Genomic DNA, 12,873 nt, shown 5'->3' with positions numbered 1-12,873 from the left:
TTGCATGTTCCTTCTAATCATAGGTTTATCCGCTTTAGTGGGTTATCAAATTGTTGATGTTGAGTTCTTTCCAGCATGGTGCCTGCCTACTAGGGTAATTGACAGCATAAGTGATAAATAAATGAGTGCCTGTAAATGATAAGCTCCAAAAAACGGGAAAATATCTTGTAAGAAATGGAGCTTCTGACGTCGTCACCGTCTTCTTTGCGCGTGCGAACCGAGAAAAGAAAGAAGCAGCACAGTTCCACAGCCATGGACGGCAGCCCTTCGCACGGCGCAGAGCCGACCGCTGAGCCGCTGGCGGAAGCGCGGACCGCCGACGAAGGCGCCAAGCCCCGCGAAGGCAAGAGGCACAAGAGTCGCTCGGGCCGCTCGCAGAAGCACAAGAGCAAGCAGGCCACGGTGAGTGCTTGTTCGTCCCGTACGAGGCTGTCTGTGCTTGCTCTCCTGTTCGTATTGTGGGTTCTGATCCGCGTGTACGTGCATGCTTGAGCGTGTGTCATTACTCCACCGTTGTATTAGTTTCCCGTAGCACTATACAGGGCCATAGCCTCCTAGTTCACACGCGTACGTGCGCGTGTGTACGTGATCTTGGGGGCAATACAGGCAGCAAACTTCGTGGGCAAATTAGACGGCGAACGCCATCGAGAGTAAGTGACGTCCAAACATGGTGTCCATGATGTCTTTCCATGCCTGCGATTGTATTCGGCGCGTACATACAGCAAAGCCATAGCCTTCAAGACTGGTTCCTGCGACTTTGTGGCAGCTGTTACTGGGGTTTGCAGTTGGACACCACTTATGGCTCATCTGCATGCTTTTGTCTACTCATCGTCTGCTTCGATGGATAATCGAGAAGGCTCACTGCCTTCTCCCCCACTTCAATGGATTTTGGCCTATTACCCTTTCCGGTTTTGGATCTTATGCTGCGACCTATGATACAACGAACATTCATTCCTATTTGTAGGTTCTGCTGCCTTCTTGGTAGCTGAACACGTGTTAGCTTTCTTCACAAGATGTTTCCACAGTTATATTTTAAAGACGCCTAGCACGTCATTTGAGCGGGGGGAGGTACAGCTGACCGGCGATACCCTGGTGGGACAAGAAGCTCTCGTCCAGCAAGTACGTTGAGCAGCCATGGTCAGTGGAGTCCTGGAATGAGCACACCACCCACTCGACCTCAAGAGCAACCACCTCGATGGTTCATATAATTTTTTTTCTCTCTCTCTCTTGCGTTTAGAGCTACTTGTTCTGTCACCTTCATATAAAATTGAGTTTTAAGTGGTTCGGCATAGACAACATGGTGCACGAGAGTCACGACGCCCTACTGCATGAGGCTTCAAAGGGTCGGGTACTTCTACAATGGCACTTTCGATAAAAATTTGTTTTCGCGATCGATGTGTATCCAGTCGCTCGTGATTGCAAGCTATCGTCTGCATCATCGTGCTGAGTAAGCTCAACCTGATCACTCCGTTAAGTTGGACGGGACAGCGATATTTGATACGGATTGGGCTTGGTCGTCATTGAAAGTTCCCGTGTTGCACCGGTAATAAAGAACAACTGAACGCAACCAAACAACCTTAGACAATGCAAACCGCCACTGCCCTTTTCTCGCAACCCAGCTCAAGCAGGCAAGGTGCCACGCAGTACGTCCGCAATGTTTTAATAAATGGGGTGCCTAACCATGTGCCTGCGCTAAGGCTGTCAACTACTTTTAACTATCTACCACGGAAATGTTACTCATCAACAGACATGTCCAAAAAGCCCGCGCACCTTGGCGAATAGGAGGAAGTACAATGTGCGATGCCGCGCAGATCAGCTGGTTGTCAATTGGTCCCTAAAAGCACGTAGAAGTAGAGCTGCAGCGACATTCTCAGAGTCACGAGCAAACTCCGATAACTTAGCTACAAGGCGGAACTACAACGCTACCGCGAATATTAACAAGCATTCACGAAAACGGCAAACGCTTACATTCTGTCTTACTCGAGGCCGTGGAAGGCATTTATGCCTGCCTGCGTCCCTTTTCATACCGTTTTACGGGAACCTGTAGAATTTGACAGGCGGCTGCAGGCCCCGGGTGTTGTGGCACTTCACCCTGCAATGGTACCAGCCTCCTTGGCTACCCGGTCTTCGTGTAGCCAGTCCAGCCACCGTAAAAATACGGCTAAACGAGGGGCCCGTTTGAAAAAGCTTGATCGCAGAGCATCTAGCCGCGCCAGAACACTGATGTATCCTTGCATGGCTATCTGCTGTCAGAAAACTTGAAGTTAGCGCTCTATCACAGTAAAACTCCCCTGAAACCAATACTGACCACCGCATCGTAGAATGCTCCTCCACTCTACACTAGACCCCTGCTCATGAAAGTTGATGGCAGCGCCGTCTCCGACAGAAACGGTCACTGCGCCTCATTGGCACTCCACAACAATTCTTGAGAAGCGTAGTTTTTCGCTCGAGGGGAGCCGCTGTGCTCCACTCTGTCAGAAAAACACTGAATGCACAAGATAGCGTTGCGTGCATAACATTCGCAAAAGAGACTAAGGCCCACCGAGAAGATTCTGGATTCCTGTAAGAGAACTTCGAGCTCCAACTAAAAAAATTATGAGCTATTCCACTCTGTGAAGTGGAATGACCAGCGAAGCTATAGATAGCGCACGACAAAGAGATGACACAGAATTTTGTACAAAGGTACGAACACGTTTATTGTCATGAACGGTGGTCATCGTGACAAAAGGTACGCACCTATATTTATTTATACATATCCGCGTTCATTCGCGGTGTGAATTCGTTGTACTTTAATTCCACACAAGAAACGTAGGTAGGTACCTATTATGTAAGGGGTCAGACAAGGAGAAACAATCTCTACAATGCTATTCACTGCGTGCTTGTAAGAAGTATTCAAGCTAATAAACAGGAAAGGCTTAGGAGTAAGGATCCACGGCGAATATCTCAGCAACCTTCGATTTGCAGATGATATTGTCCTGTTTAGCAACACTGGGGACGAGCTACAAGAAATGATTGAAGACCTTAACAGAGAGAGTATAAGAGTGGGCTGGAAGATTATTATATAGAAGACAAAGATAATGATCAATTGCCGGGCAAGGGAACAAGAGTTCAGCATCGCCAGTTAGTCTCTAGTTTGTGAAAGAGTACGTTTACCTAGGTCAATTACTCAAAGAGGACCCTGATCATGAGTACGAAATTTACAAAAGAATAAAAAAGGGTTGGAGGGCATTCGGCAGACATTGTCAGCTCCTTACTGGAAGCTTACCGTTCTCATTGAAAAGGAAGGTGTGCAATGACTGCAATTTACCGGTGCTGACATATGGGGCAGAAACTTGGAGACGGACGAAGAAGGTCGAAAACAAGCTAAGGAGCGCGCAAAGAGCGATGCAACGAAGAATGTTAGGCATAACGTTAAGAGACAGAAAGAGAGCGGTGTGGATCTGCGAGCAAACAGGGATAGCCGCTATTCTAATTGGCATAAAGAGGAAGAATTGGAGCTGGGCAGGTCATGTAATGAGCAGGTTAGATAACTGTTGGACCATTAGGTTTACAGAATGGGTACCAAGAGAAGAGAAGCGCAGTTGGGGACGGCAGAAGACTAGACGAGGCGATGAAATTAAGAAATTCGCAAGCGTAAAGTGGAAGCGGTTGGCGCAGGACAGGGCTAATTGGAGATCGCAAGGAGAGGCCTTCGTCCTACAGTGAACAGAAAATAGGCTGCTGATGATGACGACGAGTTACATTCGTGTTTTTATTTCGCGATATACTGAGTAAAATAATTAGAGACCGACATCACTGCACCGACTGGCAGCGGGCCAATGCGGTCAGTGCCTTCACAGAGGGAGGGGCAGTGCGGGAACGCTGGCATGATGAGCGGCAGTGGAGCCAACTGGGGAAGATGACGACGACGAACGCGAGAGCAGTGGCACGAGCAATTGCTGATCATAGTTTTTTTTATTGCCATAGCAAATATATGGACACTCCAGGCTCATTTCTACCGTCGCCGTCACCGTGAGGTTCCGTATGCGTGAAAGAGTGTGACGGGAGCCGGCGAACGCGGTTCATTCTCGCGTGCGCGAGCGAAGAACGCGGCCCGGATGCGTGCTCTCTCATGTGGCGCGCGAGGCAATGCAAAGGCACATTTTTTTCTAGGTGGCGTTGGGCAAGGGGGTGAGGCGAGAGGGGAGGGGCGTTCACCGGCGGCTGTCAGGGCGTCTCGATGTGCGAGTAAAGACAGTGCGGCGTCTACTACGGCGTTGGCCATGCAAATCACGGACGCCCTAGTAGAGGCCTTTGCAATCTGCGACGCGGAGAAAGTGCGCGCCCGCGTGGACCTAATCTTCAGAGCGATCTGCGATGCTTGCAGATAGCGCATACTGCCGGTACCTTCGTGTGCGCTGTGCTTTCGACGTTTCGTTCGCGTTGAAGCGACAGATGCGCGGAGGTCAATTGGATCGAGGCTGCGTCGTTTTCACAGACAGTTTGCGCTGTCATCGAGAGAGATCTGGGGCCCTATAACGTAAAACTGTTCCAATGTGTTTTTATTCCAATCTCCTGACGTCAACTGTACGTAACTGCCGACGCAAGCATCGGGCGGTGTTCCAAAGGGTTGTCTAGACAGACCAATCAAACGCTCTCCTCATTCATAGGAGGTCACTTTTGTTTGCTTGAAAAACGAATAACATTGCCCACACTGAGAGACTTGTCTTATCTAATTGGCTGAGAAGAGGCGAGGCGCACGCTCAAGTGGTGAGGGTTTCGATCGGGCCGAGCCACTGCACTGAAAATCGATAACCGGATCAAGAGGGTGTTGCCGGTGTCTGCAGTTGGTCCGTTTTTCCTTACTTCGCTTGCGGTGGCTTGTTGAAAATCGCGGCGGCATGCAACGGAAGCTTAAGAATGACGCTGAAACGGATCCTTAGCAAAGAAGAGTTGGCAGAACGAGGTCGTAAACGTGCCGAAAGTGCTCGAAAGTGTTACACGGCCGCGCAAACCATTTTGTTGTACGTAATTAAACCCATGCTCTCCGGCAAATGCGAGTCGCAGTGCCTGAGATATCGGCGGCAGCCATCTTTTGATCCTTTCGGAACGGGGCAGCCTGCGGTTATTCCGAAGAAAATCCAGTTTTGTTCGGCATATTAATGCAATTTTATCGCGTTCACGTCACTTTGACGCGGTGAGTTTTTGCGGTGTTGTGACGTCGCGTGACAGGCAGGTGAAGTGGGTGCAGCCCTAAACCTTTTGATCAATAGCCGAAGGATAATAGCGAAAAGGGGTCGAATCAGAAAGAACTATTTTTCTTTTGTTGGATCAAATCATGCATAATCAGTCTGTACACGTCGTATCAGATGGGGGCCTATTACGGTTTTCGTGACGTCGCGTGACATACAGGTTAGGTGGTGTGGTCCAAAAACGTTTTTGACCAATCGGGGAGGGCTGATTGCAGAATTGGAATAGTAAAGTTTGGAATAGTTTTACGTTATAGCGCCCCTGTTCAAGTCTACCTGTGCGCCCGTGACACAGTGCTGGTTAATTTATTTAAAACACGTTGACGGGCTAGTTCGTTTGAATACATGATTGAATGGTAAGCGCGACTGAACAAAGACATAGAAAGAGGCAGACACGCAAGGACAGTGCTGTCCATGTGTGTCTGTTTCTTTCTACGTCCTCATTGAGCTATCTATTCTACCATTGTTAATTCCATCATTGTAATTCAGTTCTATCTTCTATCATTGTTAATTTGGTTAGTAAGCAAATTTTCGCAAGCTTATACGGCTGATAAAACTACTATTCTTACTTCGTACCGCTATCTACTAATTTTCTATCACAATTGGTGCTTCGCCTTTTGGGCGGAACTGGGCGATTTTCTTTCTCACACAGATTTGTTGATAGACAAGAAAAATGCACGGAATCCTAGCCGTAAACAGCTTCGCTGTAAAATTCGCGAATGGCTGTAAAAGGCATACCCACGGTAACATCTTCGAAGGAGATGATGCATGCGATACATAAGAGACGTTATTAGGCATAAGTTCAGCACCAAAGAATGCGTAGTTCCCACTCAAACAGACATAGACACAACCGAAAAGTTTGAGAGATCAAAATTTAGCATAGAAATGCTAAACTACAAGGTGGTTCGCCAGATATGACAAGGTGACGACATGTGATGACGCAGTTGGCAGGAAAAACGTCGCTCACTTCCATCCATTCGGAGCGAGAAATATGGGAAGCACTGGCAATAACCAAAAGAAAAAGAGAAGTGCGTAAGCACTCCGTCCATCGTGCTCATCGAAGCTGAGTTCGAGTTTACCAGGTCGAACGGCTGCAAGAGAATGATGTTTTTCCGGATGACTGCATCATCACATGTCGTCACCTTGTCAAATCTTTTTGAAGTGAAGCTTTTTTGCCCCTTCCTTCGAGTTTCTTCTCACTGCTGCTGCTGCTTCTGTGGCCACTGCTGTGGGGCACACCACGTCGAGGTGGGGAGGGTTCATGGCACGTATAGACAACAATGGTACCGCGGAGCGGTGCTGCCGCACCGGCGTCGAGCGCCATGCGCGTGGTAAAATTTAGACCATTGGGTGTACGTCTCTCCGATCTCTCCTTCACGCCACCTTGGTTGCCTGCTGCAATGCGCGCGTTTGCGCAGGTTTCGTACCGCACGCGTGTGCATCTTTGCGTGCACGTCTCATTCGAAGGACGTGTGCACGATGTACACGTTTCAAGCTGGCTTAAATAAGATCTGTGCGGTTGACGACTGTTTTAGTGGCTGCAATGTGGAGAAAGGGCAGCGTCTGCTTGGCCGCGTAAGTGATTCGCAGCAGTTAATCGGAAACGACGTCATATGCGTAGTCGGAAAAATTGTCCGCACAAATGATACGTGTTCGCTAAAGTCAATTTTGCAGTTTCTGCTACAAATTCGCGTTGTCTCTGTTGGCGACCATGTACTTCCATCGGCACTGTGCGGAAATATACAAAATATATCACTACAAAGCACAAATACGGCATGCGCACACAACTTTAACTAGCACATGCCCTACAACATAGAACAGAGGCAGCAGCGTAAATAGTCTGGTAATGATTAACAGTGGTCTAGAGACGGAAGCTGAAAGCATTAGAAAGCATTTCTGCTTCAGCAATGCCGGCGCGACCAAGACACCGGCGTGTAACTTCCAGTTACTCCATCGATCGGTGCAGTGGTGATACAAGAATGAACTCCGGTCATGTTCAATGCACCCTGCACATATTCAATTTCTCGGCACGTCTGAACTTCGGCCACTGCCAGCGCATACAACAGAAGTTGTTTCCATTCGTGGGCAGCGCACACACAAACGAAACACGAGAAAGAAGACAGCGCAAGCGCTGGTTCAACAACTGAAAGTTTTTATTTGAAGATCGAAAGAGGTCATATTCCCAGTAATCATGAAATCCTTGTGGATTACATGTAAAAAATATAATATACTCACGAGCGATCACTGAATGAGATATCTTCATTTGTCAGTTGTTTACTTACTTTGTTCGGCGCCCCGCGGTAATCCTTGACTGTCATCTGCCATTTTCGTACCATTTTCATACTAATCATTAAATTTGACTTGAGGTATCAACCTTTCGCGTTTACGTTGCTGTTGTGGCCGTTAACAAAATAATATTAAGTTCCAGTCTTCCGAAGAGGCGCCATCGAAAACAAGAGACGTTTCGCACGCAGCGCGAGCTAAGCGCGAGCGCGACAAACGCACACCCGTGGGAGGTGACATCTTCCACCAGGGGAAAACGAGCGCTGGCGTCTTGGATGAAACGACGTACCGAGGTCTATAGAAAGAGCGTGGCCGAGAAGAAGAGACGCGAGGAACTGGTTTGGACCGCACCGCGTCCAACGTGCACTGCTTGTACCCTTTGGAGCTCCCGCGGGTCGTCACCACATTAACCTCTTGACAGCTGTAATAATCCGTGATCCCCCGCAAGCGCTTACCTGCAACCGACCAACCTGCAAGTCCAGAGGGACGCTGATAGAAAGGAAGATAGGAGGAGCAGAGTAAGCACAGAATGGGTAAAACCGCCGCAGTCAAGAAACGAGTCGCAAAACAGCCTTGCCCCTATTCGCTCGCAGTTCCCGTACAGATACACGGCGGGGGGGGGGGGGTACACTAAACAGGTGATGTGAAAAGGCAAGTAAATGGTGGATAAACGTACGTTCAAGGTAGGGTATGGTGCGTTTCTGCTATTTCTGAAAAATAAAACCATGGAAACATGTCTAGCAAACAACTTACGCGGGGCGTGCATAAGCAGATCCACATTCATCAAGGTGCCTCTCAGGGTCTAGGCGATATAAGTGAAGCGGTCGCACATCAAATCAGCACTTCTGTGACCGCCGCGATAGCTTTGCGGTTATTGCATTGCTCATGGTCGCGGATTTGCACGAAGCAGCCGCATTTCGACGGGAGCGAAATAAAAAACGCTCGCGCACTTTGATTCAGGGACACGTCACACAACGAACACCACGGTGCCAAAATTAATCCGGAGTGCGCCACTACTGCCTGTCTCATAATGCGATTATGGTTTTCGCACATACAGTCACACAATCCACTTCAAGTTTAATGCTTCTCCCATTGTGTGAAGTGCCATGTGAGGCAATGTAAATGCTCAACCCTCTCAGAGGTTATGAATTATGGCACGCCACAACGCCTCAAGCAAACACCTCTCCCTTTGTGTTTTGTGTACTACGCAGACAAACAGCAGTGGTGCACGCAAGCTAACGTTTAACGTCTAGTCACCGCTCTTGTGTTGGACAAAGCGTTGCATAAATTAAACATTCGCCGTCAACATCACCGCTAATTATTATCAGTCAAAGCAAACAGTACAAAAAGCTTTACATCGATTTACATCGATGTACATCGATGTAAATTTACATCGATGTTTACATCGATTTACATCGATGTACGATTTACGATTTACATTTACGATTTACATCGATGTTTGGGAATCGATTTACATCGATTCCCAAAGTGCATCGATTTACATCGATTAATCGATTTACATCGATGTACATCGATGTAAATTTAATTTACATCGATGTTTGCATCGATTTACATCGATGTACGATTTACGATTTACATTTACGATTTACATCGATGTTTGAGAATCGATTTACATCGATTCCCAAAGTGCGTGGGATCTGCATAACTTTTATATTATATATCTTATATATCTTTTTATATACATGCATAACACCAACTGTCGACGGGTCCATAAAACGCTTCTACTCCCACCGCTACATGAGAGCCTGATCAAATGATGAGGGAGCCAACATCAAATGCTGCCGAACAGCGAGGGCGACTATGGATTCACAATTTATCAGGAATTTGCCCCGAGGCTAATCCCCACCCATTTATCCGGGCCTATCCAAACGTCAACGAAGCTTGGACACCGACTCTTGATGGGTCGACTGAAACCCACTACCCCTACCACTCTCTGGCAGCCGGACATAATGATGAGAAGGGGCCAACATCAAACCTTACCGAACAACGACGGCGACCTTGGATTCGCTGGTTGTTATCCTGCCACATATTCCATGCGATCTGGCTTCGGAGGTGGTGTTACTGTAGAGCGTTGAGATAGCATGGGTGGAGTGTCGCAACGGATTCGACGATTGTGATTTGCTGCTAGACAGTCTTCAGATTTCCTAGTCGGCTCGCCTAGGGAAGACGATGGTATTAAAAGCGGAAACTTTCGTTCAGTAAGTCCTGTTGTGATCTCGGACGTTTGACTTGCTCCTGCATAGAGTTGGCTTCCGTAACTGCAGCCATGTAACTAAGCCAATAAACACTTTTTTCCTTCATGCCTACTACCTGACCAGTGGCGCAGCCAGAAAGTTCATTAGGGGGGGGGGGGCGGAGTTCACGTTAGAGCTCGGCCTGCTCCTTACAGAATTGGTCGAGGGATCAAAAACATGATTAATAACTGCATTGCCAAAGATGCTGCAAACAAATTCTTGGGAGTTACGCACTGTCAAGACAAGTAAAATATGTATTTTTTCGTTAGAGAATATATTCGTATGTTCCAAAAACTTTGCCATTAACTGATATAAATGTTTCCACGTTCTTTATCTATTTAATAGGTAAAGAAAATATCACACGAACTTTAGAACTATATTAGTTCGAAATAAGCAAAGCAGTGCATGTCGATGATATGATAAATGTAAAGGCTGTGAAATGAACCAGTTGAGGACCAATATTTTGTGACACTTTGTCAATGAATAAGCTTCTTTACGTTTCGTACATACGCAACGGCCAGGGAAAAATCCCAATGACGCTGTCCATCGTTTCAGTGTATTATGCAGGAGCAGCTGTTACCAGACGTGTATTGCAATTGCACCGAAATTATAGTCGCAAGAGAGATCAAATATAGAAACAGGAGTTCTGCAAAATATACATTAGCAATGCGAAGATACAATGGAATTCACAAATGCGAAGATAAAGCTTCGTACAAGGGCAAAAGTGTCGCTGAAAACAAAATGCGCTGCATGTATCCACTAAACCTCGCAACAAGGTATCGAAATATACGTATAAGTCTCCAATAAAACTACGTATCCAAGCAAAAGTCACTGTACACAGGGTGTCTCAGCTAACTTTAGCCAGAGTTTAAAAATATGCCGATGCACTCTAAGGCGACGCGACCACATGCATGTTGCTTGGTTTTGTTGTAGCGTGTCACGATATTTTTTGTATTTTTTCTTAATTTATATTTTGGTTCAAGATTAATTAACCAACTTCTGAAATAACGAAGCTAGGGAAAACTTCTAAGTCGCAAGTTGTAGAGTGGTTTGCAAAACGTCCGAATAAATAGTTTCCGTCTTTCTATCCATCAAGTATTAGTGTACTTCAGCTTACTTATGATGCCCGCGAAATACGAAACACCACGTGACAAGCCCGCTTACGCGTCGTGATTGCATTGCTCCCAAACGTTCCGTCCGCAAACAGCCATAGGCGCGCTGACGCTTAAAAGGTGACAGGGCAGCGCCGTAGTCGTTGGCTGACTCATTTACGGCAGCGATGTGCTCCCCTCGCGACAGTTCGTTATAGCGATAAGTAAACGCAGCTGTTATCATTTCTGCTTCCGGAAGCAACAAGTCCGTCACTTCGCATAGCTGTAAAAAAATTGAACATCTCTAAATAACAAAAAACTCACTTTTCAGAAGGCTGAAAATGATAGAATAAGAGTATCTTAAATGGCCAGACGCTATCTTTCACTGAATTTGCCTTTATTTTTCATGCACTTTGCCAGCAAGTGCTCGAAAAGGTCACCTTCTGCAGCGATACAACAAGGGGATCTTCTTAAAGGCTTGCTGTCGCTACCTTGAGCACCGTCAGTGAAATTCTGTGGCAGACTTCAGTTACCTTCTCCTGCATGGCTCCTGGAGTCAATGCCGTCGTGTATGCGTGATCCTTAATATAAAATCTCAAGAGCGTCGAGGCCGGGTCAACTTGCCGGCCACAGGAAAGGCCTCTTTCTCCCTATCCCTTCCCCTGGGAAGGTAACATCAAGCCGTGCTCGTGCTCGACTGCATGTGTGGGCTGGGGCCCCGTCGCGCTGATACCACAGCGCGTAAAGCCGGGCTAGTGGCATGATGCAGCAGAAGTCTTCACCAGCCCTTTGAGGCTTGGCTTTCTTACTTCATTGGCTTTTTTACTTAAAGGGAAGCTGAAGAGTCTGTCAAATTCAATAAGACGCTCATATACGGATGCGGGAACCTTATAAACCATGTAGGTAAAATTTGTTTTTTTTTTCAATTAGGAGCGACGTAATCGTCGGTTGAAATTGCGCTGTAGCTCCGCCTCCCGTTGAGTGAGCGAACGGAGCGGAGACCGGAAACCGCGGTGTTGTGACCTCAACCCTGTTTCGTTCCTTCGCAGCATCCGCGACCGTGCCTGACCGCGCTTGTTTCTGCGTGCGTGCCATCGTAATCTGCTTCGATCGACCCTGCGTTCTTTTGTTGGTGCGTCTGCGTGTATGTAGAGTGGTAGTCAACGTGCGTGGTAGTCAACGTGAATGGTAATCAACGTGAGTGGTAGTCAACGTGAGTGGTAGTCAACAGATGAAGGTCACTACACGTAGTGCATGAACCGGGAAGCTTTTCACGCGTTTAAACCGTCTTTGTAGATTGCCGACAGCTTTGGACAGCGCACAAATGCCGACGATCGCATCCCCGCTTACGTTCCACGAGGAGGCATGCAGGAACACAACACTACAGTTGTTTGACCGGAAACGAGCTCGCTAGATCGGCGAAAGATCGGCGAGATCACTAGATCGCTTTGAAAAAAAAAACATACTCACCAAAGAGCATTTCCAACACGAGGAGATCCCAAGACTTTGCTTTCGTTCGCGTCGAAAGCACTGCTCGCACCAGCATCGTTTGCTTCTTCGAGAGGTCGGCTCTTCGCAATCGGCTTGTACATGTAGGGAGTAACGCCGAACTCCTCAGAAAAACGCAGTCTCTCTAAATTTTCCATTACCGTCTCAGAAAAACAGCACCAAACTACCTGGCACCGCGCTTCATGTGTAGCGGCAGCGGTCGGTTGCTAGAGTTGACGTCACGAGGCGCACCGACCAATCACAGGCGGAAACGAGACGCGCGAGCTGGGCGTGTCCGCTGCTGCACTTTTCGTCGAAATAAAATATATTTGCGCTTTCTTTCGCTCAATTCCGATACGATATTCGAATTCGGAGGGTTGAAAACCATTATGTACAGATGTTCACTCATTTTTTTGTGGAAAACCTTTCAGCTTCCCTTTAAGTCCCTGGAGAGCTTTCTACCTCTTTTCATGTTATTTCGATTGGCTTCCAACACGCGATACATTGGGCGGTGCGGGTTTCCCTCAC

At 47.4% G+C, this 12,873-nt stretch overlaps 1 protein-coding gene across 3 annotated transcripts in view; it reads left to right on the top strand.

Moving 5' to 3' along the window:
* The first annotated feature begins 225 nt into the window (after positions 1-225).
* Positions 226-12,873, top strand: part of LOC135909358 (uncharacterized) — a 258,447-nt gene continuing 245,799 nt past the window's right edge. For all 3 annotated transcript variants that reach the window (XM_070532577.1, XM_065441307.1, XM_065441306.2), the window contains exon 1: positions 226-402. In XM_070532577.1, coding sequence (XP_070388678.1) covers positions 253-402 — 150 coding nt within the window. In that variant the 5' untranslated portion in view covers positions 226-252. The remainder of the gene's footprint in view (positions 403-12,873) is intronic.

The sequence above is a fragment of the Dermacentor albipictus genome, chromosome 1 (assembly GCF_038994185.2).
Source record: "Dermacentor albipictus isolate Rhodes 1998 colony chromosome 1, USDA_Dalb.pri_finalv2, whole genome shotgun sequence".
NCBI classification, from domain to species: domain Eukaryota; kingdom Metazoa; phylum Arthropoda; class Arachnida; order Ixodida; family Ixodidae; genus Dermacentor; species Dermacentor albipictus.
Note: the sequence above shows the minus strand (reverse complement) of the source record. Positions and strands in the feature narration are given on the sequence as shown.